The 22,245-nt window shown below is 50.2% G+C and overlaps 1 protein-coding gene across 1 annotated transcript in view; it reads right to left on the reverse strand.

Annotated features, from left to right (window-relative positions):
- The window catches only part of adgra2 (adhesion G protein-coupled receptor A2), a 166,513-nt gene that overhangs the window by 36,196 nt on the left and 108,072 nt on the right, over positions 1 to 22,245 (reverse strand). Inside the window, exons 9-13 of the mRNA XM_069917465.1 lie at positions 14,680 to 14,866; positions 4,144 to 4,293; positions 2,378 to 2,539; positions 1,243 to 1,434; positions 9 to 216 (exon numbers count right to left, since the gene is read on the reverse strand). Of these exons, the coding sequence (XP_069773566.1) occupies positions 9 to 216; positions 1,243 to 1,434; positions 2,378 to 2,539; positions 4,144 to 4,293; positions 14,680 to 14,866 (899 nt within the window). The remainder of the gene's footprint in view (positions 1 to 8; positions 217 to 1,242; positions 1,435 to 2,377; positions 2,540 to 4,143; positions 4,294 to 14,679; positions 14,867 to 22,245) is intronic.

Raw genomic sequence — 22,245 nt, forward strand, 5'->3', positions numbered from 1 at the left:
TTACTCACCTGCACCAGCAAAAATGATGGGTGTGGACGGGCTCCTCTCTTTTCCATGATCGGCGAGGTTGGAAGAGTTCCCAGCGCTGGGGAATAGTTTTCCATTGCGGAAAGCGACGAACTGTAGCCAACAGCTGGAATTACTGCGGGCATCAGGCGAAGGCGAGTGGGCAAAAAGAGCTGGTGGCAGCTGGACGGAGGCTAAGGCCATGCTGTTCTGGGAGGCATAGAAATGCAGCAGGTCAGATGGCAGCAGGACACTGACCCCAGATCTCTTCACACTTACACCCATGCCAGATGGATCTGGTTCGATGCTCAGCCCCACTCTGTGGGTCACTCGGCAGCAGGGCATCAACCCCAGATCTCTATACACTTACTCCCAATGGATCTGGTTCGATCCTTGACCCCTAGGTCACATGGCAGAAGGCACTGATCCCAGATCCACCATTCTCCCACACACTCACACCAGTGCTCAATGGATCCGGTTCGATCCTTGGCCCCATTCTAGGTCACATGGCAGGTGGCACTGATCCCAGTGCCATCCCAGATCCCTTGACCCTGGTTCAGTTCTTTGATCCATTTCTGGTCCTGGCCCAGTCCAGTTTTGTCCTCAGGCCCTCAGTCCAGATCCAGTTCTGTCTCCAGTCTGGGTCCAGTTCTGGCTTATGTCTGTTCTGCTGTCAGCCCAGGGCCCAGTCTCCTCCTGTCAGTTCAGTTCTGCCCTGCTCCAGGTCCGGTTCTACCCTCAGTCCAGGTCCAGTTCTGGTCTCGAATCTGCCTTCAGATCATGTCCAATTCTGGCCTCATTCCAGGTTTTGTCCACCCTCAGTCTGGGTCTGGTTCTGCCCTCAGTCTGGATCTGGTTCCAACCTGAGTCTGGGTCTGGTTCTGCCCTCAGTCCAGATTCAGTTCTGCCTCAAGTCTGTTCTGCAGTCAGCCCAGGGTTCATTCTGCTCCTGGTCCTAGTTGAGTTCTGTCCTGCTCCAGATCCAGTTCCGCCCTCAGTCCAGGTCCGATTCTGCCCTGATTCTAGATCTGGTTCTCCCCTTAGTGAAAGTCCAGTCTCACCCTGGCCCCAGTCCAGTACTGCCCTGCTCCAAATCTGGTTCTGCCCTGATCCGGTTCTTCTGTCAGCCCAGGGTCCAGCCTCCCCCAACCCCAGTCCAGTTCCACACTGCTCCAGGTCTAGTTCTGCTCATAGACCAGGTCCAGGACTGGTTACAGTCTAGCTGTGCTGAGTCACCTTGATGGGGAAGTGCCTCAGGGAGCTGTTGGTGTTACCGGTGCTGCATCGGAACTGGAGGGGAGGCAAAACCCCCTCTTCCTGTCCCTCAAAGCCACCATGCAGTCGGATGCGCTGAAAGGCAGTGCAGCTCAAACCCACATAACTGGCTGGTTTCACCAGGAATGCTTCCACCGCAATGTTCTTGGAGACCTGGAACAGAGATGACAGGGTGTGAGCTGAACTGTGGCACCCTGCCTGTGGGTTGAGCAGCATCCGTGGAGGCAACAGGCATCAGTCAATGTTTGGGGTCAAGACCTTTTATCAGGACAGAGATGGAAGGGAATGATGACCCCCCACACAGCAGTACTGAGGGTGGCAGGGAGGTGATGAGTTGGGGGTAGGAGGGGCAGTCTCCCAGGGTGCTGGTTGTCCACATTTTGAGGGGCAGTCTCCCCAGGGCATTAGTTGTCCACACGAAGGAGAGGACTCCCTAGCGTGCCTGTTGACCACAGGGAAGGAGAAGGGCAGACAACCCAGGATCCAGGTTGTCCACATGGTGGAGGGGACACCCTAGGGTGCTGGTTGTTCACTCAGAGAGGGGAAAGGCAGACTCCCCTGGGTCTTGGTTGTCCATATGGGTAGGAGGTCTCCCTGGAGTGCTGGGTGTCCACACAGTGCTTCCCACAATTTCTGGACCAGGGACTGCATTCCTGGGATAAGGCAGCATTCCCAGGATATGGGATAAGTCCCTGGGATCAGGGGCCGAGTTTCCAGGACCAGTGGTAAGTTCTGGGGATCAGGACCTTCCCCCAAGGCATGGAGTAAGTACCTGGAATCAGATTGCGTACCCGGGACTAGGACTGATTTCTGGGAACCAGGGTCCACCTTCCCCAGACCAGAAGCCACATTCCCATGGTTCAGTGAGAATCACGGGAAAGGGCAGGGAGGTGGGGAGAGTGGGGACAGAGGAGGGCGGACAAGCAGAAGTGGAAGGAAGGAAGAGAGAGTCGTCAGTCACTGACTTGTACCTACACCCTCATCAACAAACTTAGCAAGTGTGAACTGGAGATGAGGAAGGTTCACAGGGCAAGTTCGGCCGGTTCCAAGCTAACACCTTCAGTGTGATGAGGAGCAGGGGGCAGGAAACACTCACCTTGCTGATGGTTTGTGAATTGGATGTCAAGGTGAGGCCGGCGATCTTTTCCACTGCCCCCACCATCCTCGTGCATGCTCCACTTTCCTCCTGCGCCAACCTCAGGACCTTCCCATCCACCTGCATCATGTTGCTGGCCATCTCCACAATCAGGTCACCAAGCTGAGGTGGGGGAAGGGGGGGTTGTGAGGGATGGAGGCCAGAGAGGACGGGAGGGAGGAGATGATTGCAGCAGGTGGACAATAAAAGTGGGGGGGGGGGGGCGTAGGTGGAGAGGAATAGATAGATGAAGGCCATCAAGGACATGGCAGAGAAGGTAAGGGCAGCAATGAAGAGGGACAGTGAGGGGGGAGGAAGGGATGGTTGGGGAGGAGAGAGAGTAGGGAGAAGCAAGGTGTTGAGTGCAGGGGAGGGAGAGAGTTTCAGAAGGAGACCGAGATGCAGGGTTGAGGGAGGGCAAGGTGGGGACAGTGGGGGGGGGGGGGGGGGAAGGGTGTGTGGGAAGATGAGGTGGGTTGAGAAGGGAAAATCAAGGCGGGGGAAGTGGTTCAGGGAGAACCATAAGAATTGGCAGGGAGGTGGAAGGGGAGAGGGTACAGAGGAGGGCGGACAAGCAGAGTGGGAGGGAGGGTACCGGGAGGAAGAGAGAGTCATCAGTCACTGACCTGTACCTGCACCCTCATCAACAAACTTTGCAAGTGTGAACTGGAGATGAGGAAGGTTCATTGATGAGGTTCGCAGGGCAAGTTCGGCCAAGCTAACTCCTTCTGCCTCAGAATCTTCTCTGTGAGATGAGGAGCAGCTTCCATGCACTTAATACGCCCCTTCAGAAGGTCAAAGAACACCCTCATAGTAACCTCTGGTCTGTTTCTTTCCATAGCGTAAAGTTTTGATAGTTAACGCCCTCTCTCCTTTGCCCTGAGTGCGGGAACTGCCCCTGGTTTCCCGGTGGACAGGACTGGACCCAGTACTTCAGCTGTAGTTATTAGAACCTTTAACAGTGAGGCTCCTCTTGGCCTCCACGGTTCAACCTTCCAGTCTCTGCTTTTGAAGGAACATTGTGGGTTTCTCGCTGACTAGATACACTGGACAATGAAGATTTTGCTTCCCAAACACTTGTGGGTGTATTTTATAGAATTTGGGCAGCTGATCACAAAAATCACCTTAAAATTTTCCTATCATGGACTGTTTTTTAGATATAATCTATTTTTGTGATTTCCTGTCATATTTTGTCTATTTCAAGCAGACAAATTCACGAAGTGCAGCATGTCATTGGAAATTCATTTTCTGCATTTGTACTTGGACGTCTTCCCAGCTGATCTTGATGTAGTCAGTGATAAACACGGTGAAAGGTTTCATCAGGACATTACAACCGTGGAAAAGCGGTATCAGGGCCACTGGAATCCATCAATTCTGGCCGACACAGGAGAGGCATCAGATGCTGAGTACAAATGAAAATCAGCAGTAAAACATTCTTAGACCAGTTGAACGAACCCAATGTGTCAGCGTCATGATGCGATTAAACAGGCTAAATTCAATGAAAGTTAATTTAATGTTTCTCCAACATCTGACATGATACAGCAAATCTGAAATTATTTTTGTGTTCAGCTTAACGTTGTCTATCATAATCCCCAATTTGTTTTCAGGAAGCAAAACCTTTTGAAAGATTTGTTGTCCATTGATATTACAAGTTATTTTACACATCCTCCAGTGAGAACGGAGACAAAGACTAAACAATAACAAGGTGGCCGTTTCAGATACGTTACATCGTGGATCTCATCTGTCCATCCGATGAACGCCTCAATCATCTGAGCAACATAAATCACATCCATCATGTCCAGGAAGTTGGTGGCTTCCATGGTGTAGTCTAGCAACTTGTGAGCAAGAGGGAGGACATTGGTGTTATTGATGGGCATCTGGTGAGAGAGGAAAGAGAGTGAGACCAAATCAGCAATAAAGTAACATAATCAATATTCCCACAGCCACTGAGAAAAGCATACAGGAGAGTGGTAACAGTGGGAGAATGGTACAGGTATGTGGAGAGGGAGAGTGGTACAGGTGTGCGGACAGTGGGAGAATGGTATAGGTATGTGGACAGTGGTTGAATGGTACATGTGTGCGGAGTGGGAGAGTGGTACAGGTGTGTGGACAGTGGGAGAGTGGTACAGGTGTGTGGACAGTGGGAGAGTGGTACAGGTGTGCGGACAGTGGGAGAATGGTATAGGTATGTGGAGTGGGAGAGTGGTACAGGTGTGCGGACAGTGGGAGAATGGTATAGGTATGTGGACAGTGGTTGAATGGTACATGTGTGCGGAGTGGGAGAGTGGTACAGGTGTGTGGACAGTGGGAGAGTGGTACAGGTGTATGGACAGTGGGAGAGTGGTCCAGGTGTGTGGACAGTGGGAGAGTGGTACAGGTGTGTGGACAGTGGGAGAGGGGTCCAGGTGTGTGGACAGTGGGAGAGTGGTCCAGGTGTGCGGACAGTGGGAGAATGGTACAGGTATGTGGACAGTGGGAGAGTGGTCCAGGTGGGTGAACAGTGGGAGAATGGTACAGGTGTGCGGACAGTGGGAGAATGGTATAGGTATGTGGACAGTGGTTGAATGGTACATGTGTGCGGAGTGGGAGAGTGGTACAGGTGTGTGGACAGTGGGAGAGTGGTACAGGTGTATGGACAGTGGGAGAATGGTCCAGGTGTGTGGACAGTGGGAGAGTGGTACAGGTGTGTGGACAGTGGGAGAGGGGTCCAGGTGTGTGGACAGTGGGAGAGTGGTCCAGGTGTGCGGACAGTGGGAGAATGGTACAGGTATGTGGACAGTGGGAGAGTGGTCCAGGTGGGTGAACAGTGGGAGAATGGTACAGGTGTGCGGACAGTGGGAGAATGGTATAGGTATGTGAACAGTGGTTGAATGGTACATGTGTGTGGAGTGGGAGAGTGGTACAGGTGTGTGGACAGTGGGAGAGTGGTACAGGTGTATGGACAGTGGGAGAATGGTCCAGGTGTGTGGACAGTGGGAGAGTGGTACAGGTGTGTGGACAGTGGGAGAGGGGTCCAGGTGTGTGGATAGTGGGAGAATGGTATAGGTATGTGGAGTGGGAGAGTGGTACAGGTGTGCGGACAGTGGGAGAATGGTATAGGTATGTGGACAGTGGTTGAATGGTACATGTGTGCGGAGTGGGAGAGTGGTACAGGTGTGTGGACAGTGGGAGAGTGGTACAGGTGTATGGACAGTGGGAGAATGGTCCAGGTGTATGGACAGTGGGAGAATGGTCCAGGTGTGTGGACAGTGGGAGAGTGGTACAGGTGTGTGGACAGTGGGAGAGGGGTCCAGGTGTGTGGACAGTGGGAGAGTGGTCCAGGTGTGCGGACAGTGGGAGAATGGTACAGGTATGTGGACAGTGGGAGAGTGGTCCAGGTGGGTGAACAGTGGGAGAATGGTACAGGTGTGCGGACAGTGGGAGAATGGTATAGGTATGTGAACAGTGGTTGAATGGTACATGTGTGTGGAGTGGGAGAGTGGTACAGGTGTGTGGACAGTGGGAGAGTGGTACAGGTGTATGGACAGTGGGAGAATGGTCCAGGTGTGTGGACAGTGGGAGAGTGGTACAGGTGTGTGGACAGTGGGAGAGGGGTCCAGGAGTGTGGACAGTGGGAGAGTGGTCCAGGTGTGCGGACAGTGGGAGAATGGTATAGGTATGTGGTTGAATGGTACATGTGTGCGGAGTGGGAGAGTGGCACAGGTGTGTGGACAGTGGGAGAGTGGTACAGGTGTATGAACAGTGGGAGAATGGTCCAGGTGTGTGGACAGTGGGAGATTGGTACAGGTGTGTGGACAGTGGGAGAGGGGTCCAGGTGTGTGGACAGTGGGAGAGTGGTCCAGGTGTGTGAACAGTGGGAGAATGGTACAGGTGTGCGGACAGTGGGAGAATGGTATAGATATGTGGACAGTGGTTGAATGGTACATGTGTGTGGAGTGGGAGAGTGGTACAGGTGTGTGGACAGTGGGAGAGTGGTACAGGTGTATGGACAGTGGGAGAATGGTCCAGGTGTGTGGACAGTGGGAGAGTGGTACAGGTGTGTGGACAGTGGGAGAGGGGTCCAGGTGTGTGGACAGTGGGAGAGTGGTCCAGGTGTGCGGACAATGGGAGAATGGTATAGGTATGTGGACAGTGGTTGAATGGTACATGTGTGCGGAGTGGGAGAGTGGTACAGGTGTGTGGACAGTGGGAGAGTGGTACAGGTGTATGAACAGTGGGAGAATGGTCCAGGTGTGTGGACAGTGGGAGATTGGTACAGGTGTGTGGACAGTGGGAGAGGGGTCCAGGTGTGCAGACAGTGGGAGAGTGGTCCAGGTGTGCGGACAGTGGGAGAATGGTACAGGTGTGTGGACAGTGGGAGAGTGGTCCAGGTGTGCGGACAGTGGGAGAATGGTATAGGTATGTGGACAGTGGTTGAATGGTACATGTGTGCGGAGTGGGAGAGTGGTACAGGTGTGTGGACAGTGGGAGAGTGGTACAGGTGTATGGACAGTGGGAGAATGGTCCAGGTGTGTGGACAGTGGGAGAGTGGTACAGGTGTGTGGACAGTGGGAGAGGGGTCCAGGTGTGTGGACAGTGGGAGAGTGGTCCAGGTGTGCGGACAGTGGGAGAATGGTACAGGTATGTGGACAGTGGGAGAGTGGTCCAGGTGGGTGAACAGTGGGAGAATGGTACAGGTGTGCGGACAGTGGGAGAATGGTATAGGTATGTGAACAGTGGTTGAATGGTACATGTGTGTGGAGTGGGAGAGTGGTACAGGTGTGTGGACAGTGGGAGAGTGGTACAGGTGTATGGACAGTGGGAGAATGGTCCAGGTGTGTGGACAGTGGGAGAGTGGTACAGGTGTGTGGACAGTGGGAGAGGGGTCCAGGTGTGTGGACAGTGGGAGAGTGGTCCAGGTGTGCAGACAGTGGGAGAATGGTATAGGTATGTGGTTGAATGGTACATGTGTGCGGAGTGGGAGAGTGGCACAGGTGTGTGGACAGTGGGAGAGTGGTACAGGTGTATGAACAGTGGGAGAATGGTCCAGGTGTGTGGACAGTGGGAGATTGGTACAGGTGTGTGGACAGTGGGAGAGGGGTCCAGGTGTGTGGACAGTGGGAGAGTGGTCCAGGTGTGTGAACAGTGGGAGAATGGTACAGGTGTGCGGACAGTGGGAGAATGGTATAGATATGTGGACAGTGGTTGAATGGTACATGTGTGTGGAGTGGGAGAGTGGTACAGGTGTGTGGACAGTGGGAGAGTGGTACAGGTGTATGGACAGTGGGAGAATGGTCCAGGTGTGCAGACAGTGGGAGAGTGGTCCAGGTGTGCGGACAGTGGGAGAATGGTACAGGTGTGTGGACAGTGGGAGAGTGGTCCAGGTGTGCGGACAGTGGGAGAATGGTATAGGTATGTGGACAGTGGTTGAATGGTACATGTGTGCGGAGTGGGAGAGTGGTACAGGTGTGTGGACAGTGGGAGAGTGGTACAGGTGTATGGACAGTGGGAGAATGGTCCAGGTGTGTGGACAGTGGGAGAGTGGTACAAGTGTGTGGACAGTGGGAGAGGGGTCCAGGTGTGTGGACAGTGGGAGAGTGGTCCAGGTGTGCGGACAGTGGGAGAATGGTACAGGTATGTGGACAGTGGGAGAGTGGTCCAGGTGTGTGAACAGTGGGAGAATGGTACAGGTGTGTGGACAGTGGGAGAGTGGTCCAGGTGTGTGAACAGTGGGAGAATGGTACAGGTGTATGGACAGTGGGAGAATGGTCCAGGTGTGTGGACAGTGGGAGAGTGGTACAGGTGTGTGGACAGTGGGAGAGGGGTCCAGGTGTGTGGACAGTGGGAGAGTGGTCCAGGTGTGCGGACAGTGGGAGAATGGTACAGGTATGTGGACAGTGGGAGAGTGGTCCAGGTGTGTGAACAGTGGGAGAATGGTACAGGTATGTGGACAGTGGGAGAGTGGTCCAGGTGTGTGGACAGTGGGAGAGTGGTATAGGTGTGTGGAGTGGGAGGATGGTACAGGTGTGTGTACAGTGGAAGAATAGTACAGGTGTGTGGGCAGTGGAAGAGTAGTATAGGTGTGTGGACAATGGGAGAGTGATACAGGTGTGTAGACAGTGGGAGGGTGGTATAGGTGTGTGGTCAGTGGGAGAATAGTACAGGTGTGTGGACAATGGGAGTGTGCTCCAGGTCTGTGGACTTGGAGGGTGGTACAGGTGTGCGGTCAATGGGAGAGTGGTTTAAGTGTGTGAACAATGGGAGAGTGGTACAGATGTGTAGACAGTGGAGAGTGGTACAGGTGTGTGGAGTGGGAGGATGGTACAGGTGTGTAGACAGTGGGAAGTTGGTATAGGTGGCTGGACAGTGGGAGAGTGATACAGGTGTGTGGACAATGGGAGTGTGGTCCAGGTGTGTGGACTGGGAGGGTGGTACAGGTGTGTGGTCAGTGGGAGAGTGGTTTAAGTGTGTGAACAATGGGAGGGTGGTACAGTTGTGCGGACAACGGGAGAGTGGTACAGATGTATGGACAGTGGACAGCTATAAAGTTCCTTCAACATTCAAACGGTGCCAGGACTGGGACAACACAGGTAGAGACAGAGATCCATTAAGATCCCCAGCATAGAAACTGGCCCTTCCACCCAACCTGTCCATGCTGCTCAGTTAGTCTCAATTGCCTGCATGTGACCTCTCTAAATCTTTCCATGTACCGGTTTAAATGTCTTTTGAAAATTACAATTGTTCCTCCCCCCACTTGTTCCATATATTCACCACTCTCTTGTAAAGAAGGTGCTCCTCCTTGTGACTGCATGTGTTTCCCTTGATGCTCTGGTTTCCACCCACAGCCCGAAATAAGCGAGTGAGTGAACAGGTCACTGTAAATTGTCCCATGTGTCACAATGAAGGGAGAAATTGGGGAATTGCCTTGCCTGTGAAAAGCAGAAAAGGTTTCGGGGAATTGGGAATGAGAATGGGATGAACGTCAATGAACTGACCCAGTGTGTACAAGTAGATGACACAATTTTCTTGTTTATATTAATTGTGTGATGACATTGTTTAATGGATTTAATGTATTGTATATGTTGAGCGTTGAGTGGGTGGGGAGGGGGGTGGGAAGGAGGGAGGGAAGGGAGGAGGGAAAAGGGGAAAAATGACACTGTGTATATTCAAGAGGGAAATGTTTATGTGTATTTTGGTCAATATGGTTCATAGTGTGAAAAATAAAAAATAAATTTTAAAAAAGGTGCTCCTCATGTCCTTGTTAAATCTTTTCCCTTTCACCTTCAATCTTGTCTCTTACTCTGGGGAAAAGGCTGCAACAATTCATCTTGCGACACACTCAACCTCTAGAACAGTGGTTTTCAAACTTTTTCTTTCCACTGAGTAATCCCTCTGCCATTGATTCTCTGTGATAAGTAAGGGATTGCTTAAGGTGGGATGTGGGTGGAAAGAAAAAGTTTGATAACCACCTAATTGACTCGTTACGTGCTTCATGACTCCAAAGGAAATGGGCCATTGATAATTTTTCTCAAGCAAAATATTTCAGTATGTAGTGATGTAATGACTGCTCCACACTACTGGTGTAACTTATCCCACTGGTCAGTAGAGGTGGCTTCTTCTGTTAATAAAAGCCTATAGAATGATATAAGTCTGGTCCTTGCTTATGGCATATTAACAGAAGAAAAATCATGGATACTTTCCTGAAACCTGGAAGACTCGAGATGGATCAAGATGCCAACCCGAGCAAGAGAAAAGTTCCACCACTGACTCCAGTGTTTTGAAGCATACATGCGAAAGAACAATGTTGTGCAAGACGCCGAGAAAATGGACCATCTCGTGGCTTTCCTCGGAGACGTCACCTACTCCGTGGTCAGAGCCGTAGCTGGCGACCAGAACGCAGTGAATCTCCTTAGAGCCCTATTATGATAGGCCTCAGATCACCCTGCTCGCAAGACACCAGCTTCATATTCAGAAGCAACAAGCAGGTGAAAGCATAGATGTTTTCGTGCTCGCCCTGAAAGGGTTATCCAGGGACTGTGCCTGCGCTGCCGTCACAGCTGAAGCCCACCTTGAGTTCTTGATGTTAGACACGTTCATAAGCGGTCTGGAACCCGGATACATTAGACAGCATCTACTGGAGACTCTGAGTTTGACTTTTAATGAGGCTCTGCAACAAGCAAAGATGCTTCTAACTTCGCTACAAGGGGCGAAAGCATTCGAGCAAGGGAGAAGTGCAGAAGTGGCACCCCTCAGACCGACCCGTAGTAAAGATTCACTACTAAGCTCTACGAAACCACGGCACAAAAGCCGGTCCCCAAAGTGCTACTTCTGCGGCTTGGCGCTACATGCCCGTAACCGATGCCCTGCACGGCAAGATACCTGTGCCAACTGTGAGAAGAAGGGCCATTGGGCTAGAGCTTGCCCAGCTAGAGAGTCGACATCTGGCACTCGTGGCAAGCAGAGGCGTAAGAAGAAGAAGCGCTCAAGTGCTGATACTAAGCAAGGTCGTCGTCGTAATGCCACAATCCTGAACTGGAGAGTCAATGATTCATCTAGCCCGACTTCAACTTCCTCGACTTCTCCTGATTCATCCAGCGGATCGACCAGTGGTGAGGCGAGGCCCTACATGCCACTGCCACAAGGAGATCCAATCCTGGCTTCCATGAAGGTAAACCAAGATAAATCCTACAATCTGCAGCCATCTTCAATGAAAGTGGAGGTAAATGGACAGCCTATTAACTATTTATTTGATTCGGACAGTACAGACGGATGTGTGGACAGTGGGAGAGTAGGGTTAGGGTTAGGGTTAAATCTTGCGTTATACCCATCTACTATCATGATGGCTTGCTCGGGACTAGAACAAGATACAACAAATTATTGCAAAATTAATTTAAAAATACATGACATGAATATACTGACTTCAAGATTTCTGTACTCCCTGGCCTATGCACTCTAATTCTTCTGGGTCTAGACTTCCAATGTCAAATGAAAAGTATCGTTTTGGCATTTAATGGCCCTTTGGCATCCATCACCATCTTGCCAAAGAAGTTTTGCAGTTTGTCCACACTAAAAATTAAACCCCCTCGTCTCTTCACTAATTTGACCTCGGATTGTAAGCCTATAGTTACAAAAACTAGGCGCTACAGTAAAGAAGATAGACTCTTTATTAGATAAGGTTAAGAACTCATCGAGCCCAGCACAAATCCTTGGCGCGCTCAAGTAGCAGTGGTCAGAAATGGCGTGAAACTGAGAATGATCGTGGAGTATAGCCAAACTATAAACAGGTACACTCAACTAGACGCTTACCCTCTGCCTCGCATTTCAGACGTGGTTACTCAAATTGCCCAATACGAGATATACTCTACTATTGATCTGAAATCAGCTTACCACTAAGTTCCCATCCTTAAGGAAGAAAGGCAGTTTATTACTTTTGAGGCAGATGGCAAACTCTTCCAGTTTAAGAGAATTCCTTTTGGCGTCACTAACGATGTATCCGTTTTTCAAAGAGAGATAGATAGGTTAGTTGCAGGCCACTTTTCCTTATCTGGACAATGTTACCATCTGTGGCAAAGACATGAATAATCATGATCGGAATTTACAACAGTTCCTCCAAGTAGCCAAAACCTTGCGTTTAACCTTGAATAATGACAAATGTGTGTACCACACGAAGAGCCTGCCAATATTAGGCTACGTAGTAAGTAAAGGAGAATCAGTCTGGATCCAGAGAGAGCTGTCCCCTCCAACAATGCAAAAGGCCCTCACTACACTGACAAAGCACGTCCTCTTTTTAAAATTGTCAATTTTCCTTTGAGTAACGAGGCCCTCCTAGCCTTTGAAAACATTGAACAGGATTTACCTTTCCAAGTGGAATTGGATGCACCTGATTTTGCTCTTACTGCCACACTAAATCAAGTGGGCAAACCTATAGCCTTCTTTTCTCGCACATTACGTGGGGCCGAATTAAGACACTCATCCATTGAAAAGGAAGCACGAGCTATTATAGAAGCTATCCGCTACTGGAGAGAGACACTTCTTAGCTGGCAGGAAGTTCACCTTGTTAACTGATCAGAAATCTGTTGCCTTCATGTTCAACACAAGATTGAAGAGCAAGATTAAAAATGATAAGATTATGTGATGGCGCATCAAACTTTCCACCTATAACTATGACATCCTCTATCATCCAGGAAAATTCAGATCCTCCTGGTGCGCTCTCTCGCGCATCTTGTGCGAGTCTGCAGCTAAACCAATTAAAAGTTCTTCATGAAGAGCTGTGCCACCTGGGGGTCACCAGATTTTATCACTATGTGAAATCTCTCAATCTGCCCTATACTGTAGAGGATGTGAGAACCCTAACTGGATGATGCCCTGTCTGTGCTGAATGCAAACCACGTTATTACAAACCCTCACCTTCCTCATTGATCAAAGCTTCTTTGAACATCTCAGTGTAGATTTTAATGGGCCACTGCCTTCAAATAATAGAAACGTTTACTTTCTTAGTGTTATTGATGAATTCTCTCGTTTCCCTTTTGCTATCCCTTGTACTGGTGTTTCAGCTGGTTCTGTAATTAGATGTCTCCATTCTATTTTAAGTATTTTTGGTTATCGAAATTTCATTCACAGCGACAGATGTTCAGCCTTTATGAGCTCGGAGATTTGGTAATATCTTCTTGATAGAAGCATTGCCACAAGTCACACTACCAGGTACAACCCTTGGGGGAATGGGCAAGTTGAACGCAGCAATGGTACAATCTGGAAAGGTGTTACCATGGCACTCAAATCTAAGGGTCTCCCCACCAGCCGCTGGCAAGAAATGTTACCTGAAGCTTTGAACTCTATCTGTACCTTACTTTGCACATCAACTAATGAAATGCCTCATCAGCATTTGTTTTCTTTTCTCAGAAAGTCAAAGACTGGATTGACCTTGCCGGCCTGGCTTTCTAGACCTGGAGAAGTTTTACTGAGAAAGCATGTTAGACAAAGCAAAGTGGATCCATTAGTTGAGCATGTACAACTGCTTCATGCTAACCCACCATATGCTCAAATTGCTTTTCCTGATGCAAGACAGGACACTGTTTCCCTTAGGGATCTTGCTTCGCCAGGGATTCTGCCTGCAGCTTCTAACCTTTTGCCCACTCCCACTAATCTTCCTTTGCCCTCCCCAGAACAGCATGTCTCTGTCCCTGAAATTCAGTCTGTAACACACAGAGACTTACCCCAAACAACACCTGCTACCAATCACTTCTTATCTGCCGAAAAAGCAGCATCTCCTGTTAGCTTACAGGACCCCTCTCCAGTTGTTTTGCATCGGTCTCAAGGCCACCCCAATGGCTTACTCATGATTTATTTTAATTGCTGCATTTCTCACATTTTTTTTTCAAACTTCCTGCTGATTTTCTCTCTTCTTCTGTAGTGATTTTAACCCTTTTGCTTCCCTGTTTTTTTTCTATTACTTAAAATTAGTTAATTTTAGGGGGGTGCAGTGAATGTAGTGATGTAATATATTATGCTGACTGCTTGCTATTGGTTATGACTGTAGATTGGCTCCACCCTACTGGTATAACAGATGGTGTAACTTATCCCACTGGTCAGTAGAGGTGGCTTCTTCTGTTAATACAAGACTGGTCCTTGCTTATGGCATATCACGGTAACAATTAGGTCTAGAGCAATGATTCTCAACCTTCCCATCCCACCCACATCCCACCTTAAGCAATCCCTTACTAATCACAGAGCACCAATAGCAGAGGGATTACTTAAGGTGGTATGTGAGTGGAAAGAAAACAGTTGAGAACCACTGGCTTACTCAAACCATCCGAGACCCTCATATTCATGGAACAGTATTTATTTGTATTTAGGGCAGAGTTGGACAGGTATTTGATTAGTCAGGGCATCAGGGTTACGGGGAGAAGGCCGGGGAGTGAGGGTTGAATGGGAGGATAGATCAGCTCATGTTTAGGATGGTGGAGCAGACTCGATGGACTGATTGGCCTCCTTCTGCTCCTATGTCTTGGATATACTTTCTCCTACCTTGCGATCTTGTGGGAGTAGACGATGGAAGAGTATGGGGGGGGGACACTTCACTCTGCAACTCCGACGGCAAGGCTGATTGTGCAGCTCTACTTTAGATGTGGTGATACCCGCTGCATCAATAGCCCTTTTGAGAGGAGGAATAGTGGGATGTCACAATTTCTCACTGGACTCTGAGGCAGCGAGCGGTTTCTGCCCTGAGCAAAGCCGAGGGAGATGCAGCTGGTCACAGGCTGGGCTGGGCACAGGCAGGAACTCACCAGAGTGAAGGAGGAGAGGACCCTGGTGTAGTCATTGATGTACAGACATTGGGAGTAATCCGCCTCTTCCCACACTCCTGCCCGATTGCACTTGCGGGAGGTCTTCCTCTCCTCCGAGGAGGGGGAGGGGTATGGATGCTCTAGGCAGGGTTGGTAGACAGTGATTCCAGCCAAGGTGCGGGGCCACCTGCTTGGGAAACAAACAGGGAGTCATTACTGAACCTGCTCCTGGAGCCAGGGGGAGCCACCTGTCCAAAACCGTACCGACCCCCACAATTCCCACCCTCTCCTCTCCCCTGGAGACACGACAAGGATCAGAAGTTAGTGTCATGAACATGTCACAATATTCGCTGATTAGTGGCAGAATCACAGGTACAAATATTGCTATAAATTACATTTAAAAACAAACAAATTAGCGCAGCAAAGGAACATTCTGCCCCTCGAGTTGTTCCTTTGTTTCTAAATTTAATTTTTAAGTTTTCTTTTGGCATACTGCAGTGTGGGCAGAAAAATGGCAAATAGAGTTCAATCCGGACATGTGCGAACTGATGTATTTTGGCAGGACAAATCAAAAAGTTGAGTACAGGGTTAATGGTCGGTTAATTAAGAGCGTGGATGAACAGAGGGTCCTTGGAGATCATGTCCAGACACCCCTCAAGGTAGTTACTCAGGTTGATAGGAGAATTTAAAAAGCCTATGGGATTCTGGGCTTCATTAATAGGGGGATTGTGTATAAGAGTAGAGAAGTCATGTTGCAGCTTTATAAGTCTCGGGTGAGACCACATTTGGATCATTGTGTCCAGTTCTGGTCGCCTCATTACAGGAAGGATGTGGAGGCTATGGAAAGGGTGCAGAGGAGATTTACCAGGATGTTGCCTGGATTGGAGAGCATGTCTTATGAGGCAAGGTTGGCAAAGCTGGGACTTTTCTCTTTGGAGTATAGAAGGGACTTGATCGAGGTCTACAAAGTTATGAGAGGCATAGATAGGCTGGACAGCCAATATCTGTCTCCTAGGGTGGGATTTACAACCACTAGAGGATATGTGTATAAGGTTAAGGGAGGGAAGAGTAGGGGAGACATCAGAGGGAAGTTTTTTACACAGAGAGTTGTTGAGGCCTGGAATGCCTGGCCAGGAGAGGTGGTAGAGGCTGAAATCTTAGGGGCCTTTATAAATCTATTAGACATGGACAAAAGGAAAGGACAGGGTTATAGGGTAGGGAAGGCTTAGAATTTTTATACAGTTCAGCACAACATGGAGGGCCGAAGGGCCTGTACAGTGCTGTGATGTTTTAATATTTAATAGGCCCTTCAGCCACAAGCCCATGTCAACCAATTACACCCAAATGACCTACAATCCTTGGTATGGTTTTGAAGGGTGGGAGGAAACCGGAGACACGGGGAGATCGTACAAACTCCTTACAGACAGGGAGGGATTCGAACCCCAGTCACTGGCACTGTAACAGCATCGGGCTAACCCTTGTAGGAGATAACTGGGTGGGAAGATGAAGAAGGTGCACGGGGCTAGAGGTAGGTTAGGTAGGTAGGCAAGAAGATGGAGGGGAGAATGGGACGGGGAAATGCGTGGCTTGGTCACTCTGAAAGGAAGAGCGGGAACCTAGAAAGCTCATTAAATGCGGGGAATGTTAGTGACCAGATAAACCAGGAGCAGCAGCTTCATGGGCAAGATGGCGTCGGGAGCTTTGCCCTTGGTCCAGGGACCCTGAAGTTCCAGAGAACTGACTAGCTGGTTCGCCGGCTCCATCAGATCTCATCAGGACAACTGCGCTGACTTGTAGGTGTAATTTAAGCGGCACGGGCTCGTGGGCTGGAAGGACCTGTTTCCATGCTGTATGTCTAGATTTAAAACAAAAATTAAATTTATAACGGGCACCTTACTCTGTTCTCTACCCTAACTGTAATATGGTGGCCGCGATGGACCCGGGGAAGGAAATACTTCCTGTGCACTCACAACATTGAGCACAACTGCGGACATGGAGAAACAGAGGCACTCAACGTGGAAATAGGCCCATCAAGTCTGCACTGACCAGTAATCCCATCTTATTCTTCCCACGTTCCCATCAACTCCTCCCAGATTCTGTCCCTCACGCACACTCAGGGAGGCAATTAATTATGGTCAATTAGCATATTAACCTCATTGTGTTCTTCTTCCACAGGGGAACACCAAGCCCGCAACCCCCACTATCCCACCAATTAGGATGGGCGTAGTGGTTTGATCAACGCTGTTACAGTGACCGGTTCAATCGGGGATCAAATCCGGTGCTGCCTGTAATGAGTTTGTTTGTTCTCCTGGTGCCTGCGTGGGTTTCCATTACTCCGATTTCCTCCCACAATTATAGGTTAATTGAGTGGTACAGGATCAAAAGGGCCTGTTACTGTGCTGTATGTCTAAATTTTTTTTAAATTGTATATGTTGCTCATGTGATGATAAAGGAATCTTGAATCTTCTCTTGAAATCATCAACATTTGTGATGTTTATGAAGCGACTGGATATGATGTACTGTCAGTCTATAATTGGGGGGAGGGGTATGGTGTGATGGGCCAGGGTGCATCCCTGACCGTGATGAGGATTGGTCTGTGGGGCAGCTGTGTGAATCCAGGGTTCAGTGGCAGAAGTCCCTTAGGCCACCAGCAGAGGGAGCGTCTGGCAGAACAGACAGATCCCACAGATCCTCTACCACTCCACCATCGTCCTGGCAAGGTGCTCCTGATAAATCATGTCAGCAAGAATTTTCTCTTCATTGAACCGTGTTTCTCTCCATCGAAATCAGTGGTTTTCAACCTTTTTCTTTCCACTCACATCCCACTTTAAGTAATTCCTATGCCATCGGTGCTCTGTGATTGGTAAGGGATTGCTTAAGGTGGGTGGGAAGAAAAAGGTTGAAAACCATTGTTCTACAATATCCAGCCAAACATTCCCAGGCCGAGACCACAGAGTTTGACGGAGTGAAGCACTCGATGCATGGTTCAGTCACACTCTCCCTAGGCAGGGACAGCACATGTTTCTATACGAATAATGGTGACTGCAGACTGGGCTCAGATCGCACAGGTAAACCTGCTCTGTGCCAGGCCGCAGTTCCTGTGGTTGCCCAGCTGAGGGAAGCAGCCGTCTGTATCAGGGGGAGCAGGGGGACAGCCAGGGGCACCGATCGTTTACCCAACTCTGCAGTCATGGATAGCTCAGGGGGCCAAGGTGTACTGGTCTGATAGTCATTGAGGGCCATATCTTAACAGCAAAAGACCAGTCTGTGAGCCCATGACACCAGGATCGGACTGGGACGGGACCAGTCTGCGAGCCCATGACACCAAGATTGGACTGGGACTAGTCTGTGAGCCCATGACACCAGGATCAGACTGGAACTAGTCTGTGACCCATGACACCAGGATCGGACTGGGACCAGTCTGCAAGCCCATGACACCAGGATCGGACTGGGACTAGTCTGTGACCCATGACACCAGGAGTGGACTGGGACCAGTCTGTGACCCATGACATCAGGAGTGGACTGTGACCAGTCTGTGACCCATGACACCAGGAGTGGACTGGGACCAGTCTGTGACCCATGACACCAGGAGTGGACTGGGACCAGTCTGTGCTGCCTAGGCTTTGCCCATGGGGGTGAATCTGTACCAGGAAACCAACGCAGCTTATCGGTACACAGCAACGTTTTTGGTTGGCCATGTGGAAGACTCCCCTGTGCTGAGCAGGCGCGATGCTGCCTGGCTCTCTTTCTGCCAGATATTCCACATCCTGCCCCGACTGGGCCTCTGACTTAATTCAAACCACATTCCCCCGTCAAGATGTTAACATCAGAGCAGGAGCTGAGTTAGAGCCAAGCCGCTGCCTTCCACTGGCCAAACACACTTGGACCTTCGGTGTCTGGACCAGTTACGGTCAGCATCAGTCTCCTCACAGTGCCCTAACCTTCAGCAGATTCCCCCAGACCAGAACAAGGCATTCAGCTGTCACTGCACTGGTGGTCAGGCCCCTCTGTCAATACTGCCCCCCGTCAGCCCTGCCCCTCCCTCAGTCCTGCCCTTCCTGTCCTGCCCCTCAGCCCTGCCCCTCCCTCAGCCCTGCCCCTCCCTCAGTCCTGCCCTTCCCTGTCCTGCCCCTCCGACAGTACTGCCCCTCCCTCAGTACTGCCCTCCCTCAGTCCTGCCCTCCCTCAGTCCTGCCCCTCCCACAACCCTGCTCCTCCCTCAGTACCACCCTGACAGTCTTACCTCTCCCACAGTCCTGCCCCTCCCTCAGATCTGCCCCTCCTTCTGAACTGCCCCTCCCTGTCGTGCCCTTCCCTGTCCTTCCCCTCCCTTAGTACTGCCTCCCCCTGTCCTGCCCCCCCCTCAGTACTGCCCCTCCCTATCCTGCCCCACCCTCAGTCCTGCCCCTCCCTCAGTACTGCAACTCCCTCAGTCCTGCCCCTCCATCAGTACAGCTCCTCTCACAGCCCTGCCCTCTCTCAGTACTGCCTCTCCCTCAGTCCTGCCCCTTCCTCAGTACCACCCCTCCCTCAGTCCTGCCCCACCCTCAGTCCTGCCCCTCCATCAGTACAGCCCCTCCCACAGCCCTGCCCTTCCCTCAGTACCACACTGACAGTCCTGCTTCTCCCTCAATTCTGCCCCTCCCTCAATTCTGCTCCTCCCTCAGTCCTGCCCCTCACTCAGTCCTGCCCCTTCCTCAGTCCTGCCCCTCCATCAGTACTGCGCTCCCTCAGTCCTGCATTTCCCTTAGTCCTGCACATCTGTTAGTAGTGCCCCTCCCTCAGTCCTGCCCCTCATTCAGTCCTGCACCTCCCTCAGTCTTGCCTCTCCCTCAGTTCTGCTCCTCCCTCAGTACCACCCCACCTTCAGTTCTGCACCTCTCTCACAGCCCAGACTCAGTCCATACCCTTCAAACATTCTGCTAATTATCAGCAATGCCACCGTCCCTCAGCACTACCACTCCCTCAATTCTACCCCTTCCAAAATACGGTCCCTCCCACAATACTGCCTGGCTATGTATAGTTGGTGAATGTGTGGGGAGTTGGTGAATGTGAGGGGAGTTGGTGAATGTGTGGGGAGTTGGTGAATGTGAGGGGAGTTGGTGAATGTGTGGGGAGTTGGTGAATGTGAGGGGAGTTAGAGAATGTGAGGGGAGTTGGTGAATGTGAGGGGAGTTGGTGAATGTGTGGGGAGTTGGTGAATGTGAGGGTAGTTAGAGAATGTGAGGGGAGTTGGTGAATGTGAGGGGAGTTGGTGAATGTGTGGAGAGTCAGAATGTGAGGGTGTTTGGTGAAAGTGGGGGGAGTTTGTGAATATGTGGGGAGTTGGTGAATTTGATGGCAGTTTGTGAATGTGAGGGGAGTTGGTAAATGTGTGGGGATTCGGTGAATGTGAGGGGAGTTGGTGAATGTGTGGGGAGTTGGTGAATGTGAGGGGAGTAGGTGAATGTGAGGGGAGTCGGTGAATGTGATGGGTTTTGGTGAATGTGTGGGCAGTTGATGAATGTGATGGCAGTTTGTGAATGTGAGGGGAGTTGGTAAATGTGAGGGGAGTCGGTGAATGTGAGGGGAGTTTGTGAATGTGTGGGCTGTTGGCGAATGTGAAGGGAATTGGCGAATTTAAGGGGAGTTGGTGAATGTGAGGGGAGTTGGTGAATGTGAGGGGAGATGGTTAACATGAGGGGAATTGGTAAATGTGTGGTGAGTTGGTCAATGTGAGGGGAAATGTTGAATGTGTGGGGAGTTGGTGAACGAGTGGGGAGTTGGTGACTGTGTGGGTGTCGTTGAATGTGAATGGATTTTGTGAATTGGAGGTTATTTGGTAAATTTTTGGAGTGTTGGTGAATGTGAGGGGAGTTGGCGAATGTGAGGGGTGTTGGAGTCGGTGAATGTGAGTGGAGTTGGTGAATGTGTGGGGAGTTGGTGAATGTATGGGGAGTCAGTGAATGTGAGGGAAGTTGATGAATGTGTGGGGTGTTGGAGAATATGAGGGGAGAGGGTGAATGTGAGGGGAGTTGGTGAATGTGAGGGGAGTGGGTGAATGTGAGGGAAGTTGGTGATTGGAAAGGGAGTTGATGTATGTTTGGGGAGTCGGTGAAGGTCTGCGGAGTTGGTGAATGTATGGGGAGTTGGTGAATGTGTTGGGAGTTGGTGAATGTGAGGGGAGTCGGTGAATGTGACGGGATTCGGTTAAATTGTGGTGAGTTGGTGAATGTGAGGGAAGGTGGTGAAGTTGAGGGAAGTTGGTGAAGGTGAGGGATGTCGGTGAATGTGACGGGATTTGATGAATGTATAGGGAATTGGTGTATTTGTGGAGAGTCTGTGATTGTGAGATGAGTCAGTATATTTGTGGGAGTTGGTGAATGTGAGGGAATCGATTAATGTAAGGGGAGTTGGTGAATGTGTGAGGAGTCGGTGAATGTGAGGAGTCGGTGAATGTGAGGAGAGTCAGTGAATGAAGGGAGTTGCTCAATATTAAGGGAGTTGGTGAATGTGAGAGCAGTTGGTGAATGTGAGAGAGTTGTTGAATGTAAAGCGAATTGGTGAATGTGAGGGGACTTGGTGAAAGTGAGGTCAGTTGATGAATGTGAGAGGAGTCGGTGAATGTGGGGGGGTCGGTGAATGTGAGGGGAGTCAGTAAAAGTGAGGGCAGTTAGTGAATGTGAGGGGAGTTCGTCAATGTGAGAGAGTTGATGAATGTGTGGAGAGTTGGTGACTGAAAGGGGAGTTGGTGAATGTGAGAGGATTTGATGAATGTGGGGGGAGTTGGTGAATGTGTGGGGAGTTGGTGAATATATGGGGAATCAGTGAATGTAAGGGGAGTCAGTGAATGTGAGGGGAGTTGGTGAATGTGTGGGGTGTTGGAGAATATGAGGGGAGAGTGTGAATGTGAGGTGAGTTGGCAAATGTGAGGGGAATGGATGAATGTGAGGGAAGTTGGTGACTGGAAGTGGAGTCGATGTATGTGTGGGGAGTCGGTGAAGGTCTGCGGAGTTGGTGAATGTATGGGGATTCGGTGAAAGTGAGGGAAATTGGTGATTGTGAGGGGAGTTGGTGAATGTGAGAGAGTTGGTGAATGTGTGGAGAGATGGTAAATGTGTGGAGAGTAGATAACTATAAGGGGAGTCGGTGAATGGGTGGAGATTTGATGAATGTGAGGGGAGTTTGTGAATGTGTGGGGAGTTGGCGAAGGTGAGGGTAATTGGTGAATAATGTGAGGGCAATTGGTAAATGTGAGGGGAGTTGCAGAATGTGTGGGGAGTTGCTGAATATGAGGGAAGATGGTGAATGTGAGGGGGGTTGGAGAATGTGATGTGAGTGAGTGAATGTGAAGGAAGTTGGTGATTCTGTGGATAGTCGATGAATGTGAGGGTGTTTGGTGAATGTGCGGGGTGTTTGTAAATGCGAGGGGAGATGGTGAATGTTTGAGGAATTGGTGAATTTGTGGGGAGTTGATGAACGATTGGGGAGTTGGTGAATTTGTGGGAGTAAGTCAATGTGATGGGAGTGAGTGAATGTGAGGGGAGTTGGCGAATGAGAGGGCAGTTGGTGAATATGTGGGTAGTT

Source organism: Narcine bancroftii, chromosome 2, assembly GCF_036971445.1.
Source record: "Narcine bancroftii isolate sNarBan1 chromosome 2, sNarBan1.hap1, whole genome shotgun sequence".
Lineage (NCBI taxonomy): Eukaryota > Metazoa > Chordata > Chondrichthyes > Torpediniformes > Narcinidae > Narcine > Narcine bancroftii.